At 38.1% G+C, this 17473-nt stretch overlaps 2 protein-coding genes across 2 annotated transcripts in view; one reads left to right on the forward strand and one right to left on the reverse strand.

Moving 5' to 3' along the window:
• Positions 1–607: 607 nt before the first annotated feature.
• LOC125225158 overlaps positions 608–17473 on the forward strand; it is a 53527-nt gene continuing 36661 nt past the window's right edge. Inside the window, exons 1-2 of the mRNA XM_048128734.1 lie at positions 608–617; positions 1391–1448. The gene's annotated coding sequence lies outside the window, so the exon portion shown is untranslated. The remainder of the gene's footprint in view (positions 618–1390; positions 1449–17473) is intronic.
• Positions 10737–17473, reverse strand: part of LOC125225751 (oxysterol-binding protein-related protein 1-like) — a 28422-nt gene continuing 21685 nt past the window's right edge. The window contains exon 14 of the mRNA XM_048129593.1: positions 10737–10778. Within this exon, the coding sequence (XP_047985550.1) occupies positions 10754–10778 (25 nt within the window). The 3' untranslated portion in view covers positions 10737–10753. The remainder of the gene's footprint in view (positions 10779–17473) is intronic.

Below are 17473 nucleotides of genomic sequence, written 5' to 3' on the forward strand. Positions count from 1 at the left end.
ACCTCTACGATCAAGATAAGATATATCAAGATAATTATATCATTAATGCGAAATGTACTACTATACACGTGCAAAGAGGGAATTCATAACTCGTGTTGATTTAAAACACTTTTCCGCACTTGTATCGTAATTAATCTCGATAATCCGGCACATCGGTGGTCAGAAACGTCCAGTAATCCGGGACTAAAATAGAGATGCAAGTGGTAATTTCAAGTGCAAGTTTACCATCTATGCGTAAATTATCAGTAGGCTTAGGATTTTTTATGGCATACCGTGGTTCTAAAATCCGTGGAGTCGCCATATGAAAAATTTTCAAAGTCAAAGTCCTACAGTATGATGTCACATTCAATATAAATATTTATACACACTGTCACATCGTCACTGAGTTCATTTTAATCGAACGTAATTTTTTGGTATTATTATATAGGATTATGATAAAATTTACTAATAAATAACATTTTTAGTTAATATTAACTACGTTCGATTAAAGTTAACTAGGTAACGTTGTGACAGTATGTATAAATACTTATATTTAATATGACATCATACTGTTGGACTTTGACTTTGCCTTCGAAATTTTTTCTGCATATGTCGACTCCACGGATTTTGGAACCACGGTATGCCATAAAAAGTCCTAAGCCTAATTATCAGTCTGACTTCACTTTAAAAGTGGCTAAGTGGAATGTTTTCTGAACTTATTGTTTTGGCACTGTCTTTTTATGTCTAATTTCCACCTAATTTTGGCTGTAATTTAGAGTGGTCATTTTAATTTCCTAATTGTCCACTAATCCGACACATCCGTGTCAGCAACAGTGCCGAAATATCGACATTGTGTATTTCATTTGAAGAATTAGCCGATAGACTTGATTAAGAAATGAAGAAGCGAAATCGCTACTTAAGACATTGATGGCCGGGGAAAAGCAGAAATCAGTAACCTGTAGCGCTACGAAAATGAAGTAGAGCGGAGAGTCATACAAACTTAAAGCTAAAAACCCGCACACATCCATACTAATATTAAATGGGAAAGTGTGTGTGTCTGTTTGTTTGTCCGTCTTTCACGGCAAAACGGAGCGACCGATTGACGTGATTTTTTAAGTGGAGATAGTTGAAGGGATGGAGAGTGACATAGGCTACTTTTTGTCTCTTTCTAACGCGAGCGAAGCCGCGGGAAAAAGCTAGTACTGCAATATTTTGCAAAAACATGGGTAAGTACTGAAATACTTACATATAAGTATTTTAGTAAAGTTCGGTTAGCCATTATCACCCATTATTAAACTTAGGTATATTGAGAAAATAATTCCATTACAATAGACATACAATAGACACATTACAATAGATATACATGTAAGACATTAAGTATTTTATGAGTACCAAAGAAATATCTTTTCAGAACCGAGAATGAGTCGTACGCCCACGCTCGATCAATAATCGTGGGCAGTCTGGTACAGGTAAGTGGAACAATTGTAATGATTTCCCATTAGGTAAGGCGAATTTAAGAATTTTAGGATTGCGAGGGCGTTTGACTTATGGCCTGGCCTGTTGTATAAACGAAGAGAGAAGGTATGTACTTGAAATTGCTGTAAAAAACAAAATCCCACGAAGGTACCTATATTAATTGTGAGTTAACTATGTACATATATTTAGGTATTGCAGCAGTGAAGATATTTTTTTGTCTAGCGTTTCCCTTCAGTACTTTCGCGTAACTGTACCTTAAGTGACCACTTCTGTGCACGTTTTTATTTTATTTTAATGCAAAATGAAGTGATAATTCGATCTAAATAAGCTTACTTTTAATGCTTATATAATATTGAAAGCTTTCTAACATTAAAGAAACACGCAAATTATTGGTAACTTACTTTACTCTCTTACATTGATTAATTGATTAACTGCTGACTATACTTAAAGCTAGTAACATGGCGGGGCGTGAAAATTTTCGTTGGTAAAGCCGGAGGGGTTTTTGGCATCTGTTTTGCATGGACTTCTACAGATACTAGAGAATTTTAGGGAACCCGTTGGGAATCGAGTTGTATCGACGCTCCGCCACTGGTACATAGGTACCATACATAAGGCTGGAGAAACAGCCGAAATGAGGTGCGTGACATTTCGGACTGACCCGGATTTACCCAAGCCAGGAGATTATTCAAATTCATATCGAACGGGAAGAGGGATTCTATAAGTAACTACTTCGAGCAGAAAAAGGGTGACCCTTTTTTTAACGCAAAAACGACGAGTTTGGCGTTTCTGTCAGTCTGTTTGTGTGTGTGTTTGTCTGTGGTATCGGAGCTTCCGAGCGGATGAACCGATATAGATTTAGTTTTTTTGTTTGAAAGCTGAATTAATCGGAAGTGTTTTTAGACATGTTTCATGAAAATCGGTCTACTTGCCGGGCTTTATTCCAAAATTTTAATTTTGTGGATAGGCGTCATCCATATATTACGTCACAGTGTAAGGGGGGTTGGGGGGTCATACTAAATGTGACAATCCCTGTTAAAGGGATACAAAAAAGCGTGACATAGGAGGGGTCCCAAAACCTGAAATTTGGTGTGACGTAATATGTGGATGATCCCATATTAGGATAATATTGAATTAGTTTAATTACTGAAGTACCTAGACAACCAACAATTGAAAAGTTATCGTCGTTGGTACCCTTCAACGTCCGCAGCAGTCTATGGAAATTCCTATATTTTAATGTACAGCTATGACGAGTCCGACCCGATAATATTGTGTAATAATGTAATGTCTCTAATAAATCTTTGTTGTCTTTTGCATACTTTCTTTTTTGCTATTTTTTTTATTTTTATTAGTGTTGTATTCATAAATTGTTACCTGTCGTGATTGTTTTCACCGAATGGCCTCATCGGAAGACCAGCGCTGGAAGTCGCCAGCAACATGCTGAGATGAGACCATTTCGTGGCACTTTTGTCTGTTAGCCTTTGTGTGTATGGTTACTTGTTTGTGTGTCGTTAATTTTTGTGTATATTATATTGTTATCGTCGTTGTTAAGTGCTTACGAATAAAAAAATATTCTATTCTATTCTATTCTATTCTAAAGGTACCTACAAAAAAATTGCGAATGCAAAATTCTGTGACAGATGATTTGGAGTACCGACCCTTAATCTCTAAGGCCCACTTGCACCAACCATTTAACTCAGGGTTAGTGGGCTGTCAACTGTCAAATTCCATATAAAATGTTGGGTTAACCCTCCATTTTCGTTGGTGCAAGTGGCCCTAAGATAATTTTTTAAGTATAACCCCCTTTTTCATTATTTTGCCCAATAATATGCCAGTAAAATTCAAGTTTACATAAACACTTTCGTGTAATTTGTGTGCTCATTTTTACGTTATCAGTTTTCAATTCAATTTGATTCCTTCATCGGTTTTCTTATCATTTTTACTTAAAAACTCATCCCATTTTTTTCCCGTATCTACCTTTCAAAGAGGCAGCCAAATTACATTATGAGATTACTTTTGTTCACCACTTTCAGATAAAAAGCTTGTTCGAGAGTTCTTTTAAAACGAGAAAAATAGACAAAAGCGGGGCTCAAACCGCAAATGAGATGGAAGGACATCAAAGGCACACGTTGACCAATAAGAGTGGAACGAGGAAGGGGATGCAACAAAACAACTGACTATAACTATGACAGAGGTATAACGTTCATACCATCATCATCATCCTCCTTGCGTTATCCCGGCATTTGCCACGGCTCATGGGAGCCTGGGGTCCGCTTTGACAACTAATCCCAAGATTTGGCGTATCCCATCTGACCTTCCAACCCGAAGGGTAACTAGACCTTATTGGAATTAGTCCGGTTTCCTCACGATGTTTTCCTTCACCGAAAAGCGACTGGCAAATATCAAATGACATTTCGCACCTAAGTGAAAAACTCATTGGTGCGAGCCGGGGTTCGAACTCGCGACTTCCAGAACGAAAGTCACACGCAATTACCGCTAGGCTACCAGCGCTTCATACCAATGCCACATTATTTCTCAGTGTGAAAAAGTTGAAGTATGGACTCCCAAATAAAAAAAAAATAATAATTTGCAAGCGGTCTCATTGCATGAAAAAAATTAGGCCGGCCTTATACTTATGCACAGTCTGAAAAATTCATAATCTGAAAAATATTTTAATGTGTGTATATGTATACTGTATATAACACAAATATTGATAATGTCATTTCAAATGAAGGGTGAACAGGCATCATAGATCTGGGCTAGCTCACTCCATCGTAGGTCACGTCTTTGCCTTTGGCCAGTCTGTGGCCAAAAGCAATTTTGCTATCAGTTTTATAATAAAAAATAATAGTAATGAAAATAATTTATCATCATGATTAAATGCTCTAAATTAAAAAAAAAAACTCCAACAACAAATAAGAAACAGTATATCAATTTTAAGAACTCTCAGAGCGAAGGTTAAGACCATTCGCCCACGTTTTCGTTAACTTTACGATTACGAGCAAAGAAGTCGAAGGTCCCTGTCTGAACAGCTTTCATTGGTTACCTTTATAGCTCGGGGATTTCATCGGGAACATGATGATAGGACGGTAATACTTTTAGAAAGTTTTTTTCGTAGATAAACGTAATCAATTTCTTCAGAACTTAGGACTGGAGCATTCTTATCTTGGGATTTATACTAATAATCTAACCACAAAATTTAAATTTTGAGAAAACTCCCGACTAAGTGGACCGATTTCCATCAAACATGGCTCAGAACACTCTCGACTTGACTAATACAGCTTCCAAACAAAAAAAAACTAAATCGGTACATCCATTCGGGAGCTACGATGCCACAGACAGACACACACACGTACAAAGAGAGAGACACGTCAAACTTATAACACCCCGTCGTTTTTGCGTCGGGGGTTAATAATAACTTCTTCAGTATAAAAATCCCATGAGAAATAAACTTGCCTAGCAAATTTTGGGCATAATAACACATTTATGCATTTAAACGCCTCTTTAATATGCATGGGACGGGACGTGCGGACGATAAAATTAAAATGGTTGGCCACTAAACGGTTTTCTGGTGAAAATTCATGAGAAAACTAGGGGTCTTATCATTTATTAACGAGTGACCTTTCAGTATGAGATTTATAGTTTCACCACTAACTCCCAATATTGTTTCACGGTAATTATAGATTATCTCTCGCACGATAAACGATCAGGCCGTCCCTAACTATTTGTAAGTGCGATAGGGACGGCCCTAGTTTAATAACAGTTTAATAGTTTTTCAATGGTCAAAAACTGACAAAATCATGGCTACGAAACGTGGTGGTAAGACGCTACAGGAGCGAAAATTAAAATGGAAAGGAGCCCCCCTTTTAGTTTGAGAATTTTAGTTATATATACTAGTGCTATTAACTAGATTTATCGAAACAAAATTGTCAATTCAAAACAACTCAGTTAAAAGATATTGCGAAAAAATCTTTAAAATCGATGTTCCGCTCTCGACTGTTTCCTCCTTCAAATCTTAATCAATCGTAACGAAATTTGAGAATCAGAATAACAATGAAATAATCTGTGTCGGACTGTTTAGTTTTTTTGGCTAATTGTTACCAATTTTGAATACATAACACCTTTTGATTCAGCGTCTTTAAAAATAAGAATATCAAAAAATCAAAAGGCACAGATAAAAATAATTTCTGTGTTGAAAAAATCATTGCTCTATCTTCAAAAACCAGGGAGGAAATAATCGAGAGCGTTTGTATGGAGAATTGACCCCTCCTGTATCGTCTTAAGTGGACTAATAATTGTATGATCGTCATACGTCATTGACAAGACTCATTGCTGCTTGCAGTTCTCCATTTTATCAATTGGTCTAATGAAACCGTTGTTCAAAAAAAAGGACAGCCATTAGAATACGTTTAATTTAAATGTAAAAAAAAATATTCCAATGGCTGTCCTTTTTTTAACGATTTGATAGGTAACCTAATAAAAACTAGAGATGTATTGTCCTTTTCGAGTCTGTGGATGCATTAAACAATGTGTTATATACGTATGCATTAACTGATATTTGTAGGTATGTTTATTTATTCAATGAATTATAAAGAAACGAGTTTTTAAATTGTACATTCGGTAGATACCTATGTAATACCTACGCGTGACAGTATGGCGCCCAAAAAAACTACTCTTAACAATTAAATTTAATAGAAATCCGTCATGCGTCATTTCGAGAACTAATTACTTAATACAATTAGCGCCCCGCGTTTTCCCTACTAGCTTAGTTACCTATTTATTTCTAAACGGTCGGTAGGTATAACCTAAAAATCCCAATCCGCTGCCGACTAGGTAACTACGTAGTACTAATGATAATACCTAATGATATACATTTTAATTTACTAAACCTAGCATAGAACGAATAGAGACATGAATGAACTTATTATAAGCCGTCAATCAAAAGATACAAAACAAATTATGTAACCGCTACACTCACAATCCGTCTTATGTCATGTGTGAGGTCCCCGCGACAACGCGTGCGCTCTGAGCAGCGGCTGCGGCGCAACTGACGGGCTCGGGCAGACTCAGCGACAACCCCCACCTCCTCCGCATCGAACCGGGCACCTAGACAACGTCACAATCGCTTACACTTCGTAGCTAGCTCTCCTTATCGCTCTTCTGTAGTGGCGCGACAGAGACAAACGACGTTTCGATCGCCACGACGATTGTCATTTCGGCGAGGCCTCTAATGAAAAGCATTTTCGCACAGTCCAAGCGAAATCAAACCTTCATACAAAGGCCTTGAATTTTTCGCGTGCGAAAGCCTGTTTGTATCTTGGCATTGACGCCCAACGTGGGACAGCCAATATTGCGGTACTTTATTACGTTTAGCATACATCGCTGTTTATGTGCCGCGGTGGTGTTATGGGGATATTGAACCAGCCCTTGTATAGAACAGTATTGATATTACCGATGTTGATGTTGGTGATCGTCCATTGTTGGCTATTGATGCGTAGTTTTTACGAAGATGTTTACTTAGTCATGGTGATGAAGGAATCCTTGAGAAATATGAACTTGAACGTTGACGTTGACAAGGTATATCATTTTACTCTGGAAAAATTCTTTGCCCTTCGTCTTGTCACGACAGGACGAACACAAAAAGAATAACGACCAACTTTTTTTTAAAGAATTCATCGTATTTTATTCAAAATGTTTTTAGAATTAATGAGAGTCAATGAAAATAATTAATTTGAATAGGAATTGATTTAATATACCATTAAATACGTGTCAATAATTGTACTTATAATAAGCAATGTAAATTATTATAAAAATTATCACAATTAGCTTTCTAAATTCTTTCTTTTGTAGTTTTTTTTTTACTTTTCACAAATATTCTTTGGTCCCATTTTTGTAAATAGGTTTTTTTCCATTTAAATTATCAATATCACATCAAGTTATGGCAACACAATAGCCCTGAATATCACAATTTTACCCTAAACATTTTATTCAGACAATATTTTTAATTCAACAACCAATAGAATTCAGATACCTAATACAAAATAAATTAACTCACTCACTACCTCAATAAAATAAAATAATTAAAAATAATCACTAATTACAAAGTAAAATCAAAATTAAAATGCAAATTAATACTACGTAATTCACTAAACATTATCACTGAATAAATGAATACCTGGCAGGCAAGCATGGTTGCGCGATAAATGATAAAACATCAGGGGCCCATTTCTCGAAGCTACAATTTACAAGCGGCAGTCATCTAATATGACAAGTTGGAAACAAACTTCCGCTTGTAACTCGTAACTTTCAGTTTTGAGAAACGGGGTCCAGGCCGTCCGTATCGCACTTACAATGACCACAGAATAAAATAAATTTAAGTAATTTTGCTTTTTACACATGTTTTCATATTCTAGAATGCCAGTGTGCGTGCACCAACTTGTTTAATATATCTTCTATTTTAATAATTAGACATCTGCCGGGGTCTTATGCTTCCAATTTTATCACTTATCCACGTGGATAAGACATCTGTCACTCTCACACTGACAGACTTGCCAAAGCGTGACGGATGCTTTATCCGCGTGGATAAGTGATTCAATTGGAATCATAATACGCCCGCTCCATCGATACAAGGTGCACGGGGACAATTTGGACTGTGAGACAATTTCAACTAAATGAAATATGACACTATTAACTAGAGTACCGTATGTGACTACTGAACATGCGTGTTTTTTTTTAGTATGAATAGGTAGACGTTTGACCACGATCACACCTGATGGTGTGATGATGCGGTCTACGGTGGAGCACGCTTACCTATGAGATACCTATTTACTCTACTTTTTATCTACTCTCCCATACCTGTAATATTCTAATACGTTGAAAATATTTCGAATAGCTGAAATGGTCCCCTAATCGGAATTTACCCAGAGCACCATACAGAGAAAACTGTCAAGTCAAGAGCTAACAATTTATTGACTGATGTGACAAAAATCTAATTATTTTCCTTCAGCCATTCGATCAATTCGTGCTAGCTCTTGTAAATTCACCCGTAGTTACCGGTCTACAATGTCCAATCGAACTATCACTAGAACCTAGCAGGCAATAATGGTAGAGTGACAGACGATAAAACGTCAGGCCGCCGCTTTAACTTTACAAATAGTGCGAAAAGGACGGCCCGTCGTTATATTCGTTTATCGCGCGACCATGATATCGGCTCTAGGATATAAAAACATTTATTTTCTATGCCACTGAACCATCCCACAAACTTTGTCTGAAAAGAGGCAAAATAGTTGAAAAAGCCGAGCAGAATGTTGGACATCGAGCCGCCATGTTTATATAGACCGCAAGCGGCCACGGCTAGCCTAACTTTGCGCTCCAAATTACCTCGTTTGTACAGAGTTGTTTTAATTTATTTGTTGTTTTAGTTTGATATATTTGCTAACATCTACGAAACTTGCGGGCCTATCATGCTTCCAATTTTATCACTTATCAACGTGGATAAGAAACCTGTCACTCTCACACTGACATACTTGCCAGAACGCGGCGGATGCTATATCCACGTCGATAAATGATAAAATTACGAGCATAATCGCCCGGCTGATCTAATATGCTGGAACGAGATTCATAGAAAGTAAACGCATATTATGCTAACAAATATATCAGTGTCCAAATCGTGGTAATGCTATTATTGTAGTCTTTTTAAATTAAGTATTATTTTATGGTACCAAATACTAAATGAAATAAATAATAAATTGAAAATGAGTATGAGGTACCTCCAACCGTTCACAAATTTGTTCATAAATTTCATAATACAAATGAGATTGCATATATCAAATCTTGAAAAGCAAGATAAATACAGAAAAAATAGGAATTAAGGACACACAAAAAAGTGTTAAAATTGAAATATAAATAAAAAAATAATTATTATAACTTAATAATTGAAAATTAATACATTGTAGAGTAAATTTATAGTCAACTTAAGATTAATTCGAAAAACCAGCTGGAGCTTAAAAGATTTTCAATTTCTCACAGCAGAAATCGTAAATAAATCATAGAAATACGAACTAAACTAAAATGAACCTAGCTAAATACTGAATACAATTAGTATGTACATAAAACTAAGGGAAAATACTAAAGCAAAATCAAAGACAATTACTAACGTTTATAAGAAAAGACAAGGGTGTAAAAGAGACGATGAATCTTAAATTTTTGCTGTAAGAAACCTGAATGCCTATCCAAGATGCCAGTCATTCGCGCCGCAGTGAGCGATACGGTCATCTCTCGTACGCTTTCAGGCATTTTTAGAATTTAGGACCCAAAATTAGTGACAGTTGTTAACAAAAATTAACTCGATGTCAGTTTTGTGACAACGATTAAGAATACAATTTGTCTAAAAAACAACTTTTTTCATGTTCTAAATGTAAATTATTGCTTATAGTTTATGTAATTAACACAAAATCAATATTTTTATTGAAATTTCATGCTTAATTTTATTGTCGTCACAAAACTGACATTGAGTTAATTTTTGTTAACAACTGTCACTAATATCAGGACCCAATTTATGAAAATGCCCTTCCATGTTGGTGCGACAGAAAGCTATTAGAATTATTTCGCTACGACACAAACGATGGGCATCATGGCTAGGCCTGATGACTGGCATCTGTGCTTCGACATACTGTGCACTAAAATACTTTGTACTGTTATTCTCTAAGATAGCGCAAAGAAGTTTCACTACTAATTTATGAAATAATATTAGATAATTAGACTTCAAAAAATTGTACAGCTACGAAAAACAGCAACAAAAATTTGTAAAATTATGTACAGTAGCAGACTTTACTTGTTGATCCAACTCTAGCTCATTTTATACTGGAAATGTCACTATTAAATGAAATAATTAAATTATTGCGATCAAAAATTAAAGTCCATCTATATCGCTCTTGCGTATTGGTCCGACAGAGCCAGACGTCCTTTCGCGGCGTTTCGTTTTCGTTTCGCGTCGTTGAAAAGTCATTCGGCTATGGGGCCAGAAATATACGACAACGCGCCATGTTGCGGAATTTGATTAGAACTATTTTCTTTATACTATACTGAACTGTCACCATCACCACCACATACGTCAGAGTGACAGCGCCCTCCTAACAATAGTCATATATTTCTGGTCGGGGTTTGGTTACAAATATTTCTGCGAACCAAGTGATTAAAAACAGAAATTTTAATAGGATATCCATTTCCGCTGTTCAATTATTTCTATGAGTAGTGAAACTTCTGTACAGTTTTTTTTATTATTATTACACACCTCCAGTTACTAAAGAGACCAATCAGAATCAGAACTGAAACAAACATGAAAAAAATAAATTAATAATATATAACGATACGACAAAGAAAGTAAATAAATCAGTAGGGCAAAGTATCGTAAATAAAAGAACAAAGGATAAATGTTACAAACCGAAACACACAGATGTCATATATACCATAGATCAAGCAAACGTATCTACTTAGCGTGTCAAGCCTGAGACCCTTGGGTGGCCCTTGAGTGTTCATAATTTTTGTGTTGTTGCAATGAAATATCACTTCAACCTACAAAAACTTTTTTAACACGCTTTTTTTTTTTTATTAATAGGTCGTCGTGTATGTAACTATGTATGTAATGGAATCTAAGGAAGCTAATTTAACCATCTTGCAGGAGTCGTAGCGTAATGAAAATTGGCAGCTATATGTAGTTCCGATGACAATACAATAATATGGTACTGTTGAGCTGATCTGATGATGGAGTCGGAAGATATGAACTGGAACTACATGATGGAACATCGTATCATAGCCGTTTTTGGGTTTCTTAGAAAAGTCTTGTAATGAACTTTGACTACAATTAGGTTTCAAGGTCTGATGATGAAGCCGAAAGATATGAACTGGAACTACATGATGGAACATCGTATCATAGCTGTTTTTGGGTTTCTTAGAAAAGTCTTGTAATGAACTTTGACTTCGATAAGGTTTCAAGGTCTGATGATGGAGCCGGAAGATATGAGCTGGAACTACATGATGGAACATCGTATCATAGCTGTTTTTGGGCTTCTTAGAAAAGTCTTGTATTGAACTTTGACTACGATTAGGTTTCAAGGTCTGATGATGGAGCCGGAAGATATGAACTGGAACTACATGATGGAACATCGTATCATAGCTGTTTTTGGGCTTCTTAGAAAAGTCTTGTAATGAACTATGACTACGATTAGGTTTCAAGGCCTGATGATGGTGCCGGAAGATAAGAACAGAAAAAAAGGCTCGAGGGGGGAAGCATGAAAGAAAGATCAACGTAGTATTTACAATAAGTTGGATTAGCGTTTTCTTGTGACCTTTCAGAGCAAACAAAGGGGGGCTCGGGGGGCGAAGCCCCCCGCATGAAAGAAAGATCAACGTAGTATTTAGAATAAGTTGGGTTAGCGTTTTCTTGTGACCTTTCAGAGCAAACAAAGGGGGGCTCGGGGGGCGAAGCCCCCCGCATAAAAGAAAGATCAACGTTGTATTTAAAATAAGTTGGATTAGGGTTTTCTTGTGACCCTTAAGAGTAACGAAAAGGGGGGCTCGGGGGGCGAAGCCCCCCCGCATAAAAGAAAGATCAACGTAGTATTTAAGATAAGTTGGGTTAGCGTTTTCTTGTGACTTTTAAACAAAGGGGGGCTCGGGGGGCGAAGCCCCCCGCATGAAAGAAAGATCAACGTAGTATTTAAGATAAGTTGGGTTAGCGTTTTCTTGTGACCTTTAAGAGCAAACAAAGGGGGGCTCGGGGGGCGAAGCCCCCTCATAAAAGAAAGACAAACGTTGTATTTAAAATAAGTTGGGTGAAGGTTTTCTTGTTACCCTTAAGAGTAACGAAAAGGGGGCTCGGGGGCGAAGCCCCCGCATAAAAGAAAGATTAACGTAGTATTTAAAATAAGTTGGGTTAGCGTTTTCTTGTGACCTTTAAGAGCAAACAAAGGGGGCACGGGGGCGAAGCCCCCCGCATAAAAGAAAGATCAACGTTGTATTTAAAATAAGTTGGGTTAGCGTTTTCTTGTGACCTTTAAGAGCAAACAAAGGGAGGCTCGGGGGGCGAAGCCCCCGCATGAAAGAAAGATCAACGTAGTATGTAAAATAAGTTGGGTTGAGGTTTTCTTGTGACCCTTAAGAGTAACGAAAAGGGGGCTCGGGGGCGAAGCCCCCGCATAAAAGAAAGATCAACGTAGTATTTAAGATAAGTTGGGTTAGCGTTTTCTTGTGACCTTTAAGAGCAAACAAAGGGGGCTCGGGGGCGAAGCCCCCGCATAAAAGAAAGATCAACGTTGTATTTAAAATAAGTTGGGTTAGCGTTTTCTTGTGACCTTTAAGAGCAAACAAAGGGGGGCTCGGGGGGCGAAGCCCCCGCATGAAAGAAAGATCAACGTAGTATTTAAAATAAGTTGGGTTGAGGTTTTCTTGTGACCCTTAAGAGTAACGAAAAGGGGGGCTCGGGGGGCGAAGACCCCCGCATAAAAGAAAGATCAACGTAGTATTTAAAATAAGTTGGGTTAGCGTTTTCTTGTGACCTTTAAGAGCAAACAAAGGGGGGCTCGGGGGGCGAAGCCCCCGCATGAAAGAAAGATCAACGTAGTATTTAAGATAAGTTTGGTTAGCGTTTTCTTGTGACCTTTAAGAGCAAACAAAGGGGGGCTCGGGGGGCGAAGTCCCCCGCATAAAAGAAAGATAAACGTTGTATTTAAAATAAGTTGGGTTAGGGTTTTCTTGTTCCCCTTAAGAGTAACGAAAAGGGGGGCTCGGGGGGCGAAGCCCCCGCATAAAAGAAAGATTAACGTAGTATTTAAAATAAGTTGGGTTAGCGTTTTCTTGTGACCTTTAGGAGCAAACAAAGGGGGCTCGGGGGCGAAGCCCCCGCATAAAAGAAAGATCAACGTTGTATTTAAAATAAGTTGGGTAATGGTTTTCCTGTGACCCTTAAGAGCAAATAAAGGGGGGCTCGGCAAAAAAGAAATACTTAAATTTTGTTTGAATTAGTTGAAATATGACAATATTTTCTAATCGAGTCAAACAAAATCCCACTAGCTGAGAGCTTCAAAAGAATGTATGGCGAAAGTATGTCTCTCTAATGTCTTCAAAAAGTCCGCGATGGCACATGTCTATATTGTCTATCTTTTACGGATAACTTACTAGATATAAACATTTTTCTGATAATACCGTAATAAGAAGGTAGCCGCTAGATATTATTAAGTAGCAATTAGCAATAAGTACACGTTAAGCCACAAATGCCATGTTAAATCCGCCTACTTGAAATAAATTTATGTATAAATGTTAAAAGTATTTCATTATTAATGACTAAAAAGTATAAAATAAATTAATAGTTTAAAAAACACTATAAAACACGCTTTTATAAATGCACGTAAAAGCCAAAAATAAATTATGGATCGTTCAAGTTGTCTCTATTTGTGAGCTGAAGTTTAAAAACTATGTGCTTTTAATTATAATATTTGATTGTAAAAGCGTGGGGCGCTGGAACAGGAAAGACTTTCTTGTAAACAAATACTAATCCGAACTTCCTGGCGAATGAAGTTGCATAAGAACATAACGTTTACATATGCCGCCTAAGGGTTACCAAAGAGAACCAAAGATATCTCGTCCACGAACAAGAACTCTGCATCCTGTCACTGTAGACACTTTCCCCTTTTGTACTTTGATTACCGGAAAAAAGCGGCGTTCTAAGTGTCGGTGACTGTCGACTCTCCTCGCTACTAGCGCATATTTTGTCTGAGTTCGACAAACTGGTACCTACTTTGAACACTGACTTTTAATTAATTTGACTGTTTAATGTAGAACCTACTAGTCATGCTGCAACTCCAGTTAGCGCGTCAATCTGTGTAACCTCCTTCCCGTAACATAGCATAATTTGATTTAGCAGCAAGTTATACAAAAAGTCTTTCCTGTTCCAGCGCCCCACGCTTTTACAATCAAATATTATAATTAAAAGCACATAGTTTTTAAACTTCAGCTCACAAATAGAGACAACTTGAACGATCCATAATTTATTTTTGGCTTTTACGTGCATTTATAAAAGCGTGTTTTATAGTGTTTTTTAAACTATCTAAATATATAAAAGAAGAAGCTGACTGACTGACTGACTGACATATCAACGCACAGCCGAAACCGCTGGTCCTAGAGATTTCAAATTTGGCACGTAGGTTCCCTATATAGTGTAGAGGAGCACTAAGAAAGGATTTTCCAAAATTCACCTCCTAAGGGGGTTAAATGGGGGTTCAAAGTTTGTATGGGGAAACAAGATTAGTTTGACTAATTTATTCGAAACTTCACAGGAAGATTCCTTAAGACATATGACTGAATACGTGTTTCAGGTTTTTTGAAAATTTAACCCCTAAAAGGGTGAAAAGGGGGTGATAAAGTCAAAAAATCAATATGGGTATCGTTTTTATGGTTTATCGGGTCGCTGATCACGATAAATACAACGTTTTTAAAATCTAACGAGGCGGAAGTGAAATACCTTCTCCCCTGTTGTGGTGCAATAGGGTTGAAATATCAAAAAAATATATAAAAGAAGATATTGACTGACTGACTGACATATCAACGCACAGCCGAAACCGCTGGTCCTAGAGATGTCAAATTTGTCAAGTAGGTTCCTTATATAGTGTAGAGGAGCACTAAGAAATAATTTTCCAAAATTCACTTCCTAAGGGGGTCAAATGGGGGTTCAAAGTTTGTATGGGGAAACAAGATTAGTTTGACTATTTTATTCGAAACTTCACAGGAAGATTCCTTAAGACATATGACTGACTACGTGTTTCAGGTTTTTTGAAAATTTAACTCCTAAAAGGGTGAAAAGGGGGTGATAAAGTCAAAAAATCAATATGGGTATCGTTTTTATGGTTTATCGGGTCGCTGATCACGATAAACACAGCGTTTTTAAAATCTAACGAGGCGGAAGTGAAATACCTTCTCCCCTGTTGTGGTGCAATGGGGTTTAAATATATAAAAGAAGATATTGACTGACTGATTGACATATCAACACACAGCCGAAACTGTTGGTCCTAGAGATTTCAAATTTGGCACATAGGTTCCTTATATGGCGTAGAGGAGCACTAAGAAAGGATTTTTCAAAATTCTCCTCTTAAAAGGGTGAAATGGGGGTTCAAAGTTTGTATGGGGAAACAAGATTAGTTTGACTATTTTATTCGAAACTTCACAGGAGGATTCCTAAAGAAATTTGACCCCTAAAGGGGTGCAAAGGGGGTACAGTCAAAAGCACAATATGGGTATCGTTTTTATGGTTTATCGGGTCGCTGATCACGATAAATACAACGATTTTAAAATTTAATGAGGTAGAAAAGAAATTTTCTCCCCTGTTGTTGTGCAATGGGGTTAAAATATCCAAAATAGCCATAAGTATAGCTTTAGTTTTTATCTTTACTTCTGGTTCAAGAGATTTCAAATTAACACGGAAGTTCCTTAGAGGAGCACTAAGAAAGGATTTTTTAAAGTTCACCTCCTAGCATGATAATTTGACAGGGGCAAGGACAGGGACAGGGCCAGGGACAGGGACGGGGACGGGGACGGGGACGGGGACGGGGACGGGGACGGGGACGGGGACGGGGACGGGGACGGGGACGGGGACGGACGGGGACGGACGGGGACGGGGACGGGGACGGGGACGGGGACGGGGACGGGGACGGGGACGGGGACGGGGACGGGGACGGGGACGGGGACGGGGACGGGGACAAAGATAGAGATAAGAATAGGGATTGGGGTCGGAATAATCGGTCGGCAATCGATATCAAGGCAGTGTAAAATGCAGGTGGCTCAGTGGGAAGGTATTAGGCATCGGCGAGTATAGTTTATTTTTTACATAATTGTAACAGTGTTTGACGGTGTATGATTAGTACCAATAAATGTATCTATCTATCTATCTATCCTGCATCCGTAATAACTATTACATTCAATGTGGGGACGGGGACGGGGACGGGGACGGGGACGGGGACGGGGACGGGGACGGGGACGGACGGGGACGGACGGGGACGGGGACGGGGACGGGGACGGGGACGGGGACGGGGACGGGGACGGGGACGGGGACGGGGACGGGGACGGGGACGGGGACGGGGACGGGGACGGGGACGGGGACGGGGATGGGGACGGGGACGGTGACAAAGATAGAGATAAGAATAGGGATTGGGGTCGGAATAATCGGTCGGCAATCGATATCAAGGCAGTGTAAAATGCAGGTGGCTCAGTGGGAAGGTATTAGGCATCGGCGAGTATAGTTTATTTTTTACATAATTGTAACAGTGTTTGACGGTGTATGATTAGTACCAATAAATGTATCTATCTATCTATCTATCCTGCATCCGTAATAACTATTACATTCAGTGTGCTGTAAGAAGATCGTTGCTTGCTTGCCTTTTATATGTTTACGTTTGCAATAAGTATAAGCAAAATGGAAAAAATTGTAAGCGATAATGCAAGGAAGTACTTTCTACCCTACCGACCATAGCGTCGAGATACTGGCTATGTGGGTTGTATGAAGTTTCCCCAGTATAAATATTTAAATAGGTAAAATACATACATACCTATTCGTACCTACTACCTACGCTGTGGTCGCTTTGTAACAATTCTACAATCATTGCAAGAATTTCTTTTAAAACAATATTAATATGTGTAAGGTACAGTCAGCCAAAACCGGACCGTACAGCAAATAGATCAGTTACAATGGCCCTCCAGTCGAGAATGGCCCCGCTTTACCTTAATCGAAATAATCGCGGACATCTGTACCTACAAAGAAACCTAAGGATCCAAATGAAAATCTTATTTTTTGTAAACGTTTCAATAAGAATACTTTTATTACGCGGGCGAAGCCGCGGGTAAAAGCTATTAATTTATATAAGTTGACTTCAACTTACAAAAATTGACGCTCGAAAGCTGCAAGCTGCGATTAAAGACGGACAATTCAGTGGATTTTACTTCAGTACAAAATCTGACAAGTTCGGCCGCTATACAA

This window comes from Leguminivora glycinivorella, chromosome 4, assembly GCF_023078275.1.
Source record: "Leguminivora glycinivorella isolate SPB_JAAS2020 chromosome 4, LegGlyc_1.1, whole genome shotgun sequence".
In the NCBI taxonomy this organism is placed as follows: domain Eukaryota; kingdom Metazoa; phylum Arthropoda; class Insecta; order Lepidoptera; family Tortricidae; genus Leguminivora; species Leguminivora glycinivorella.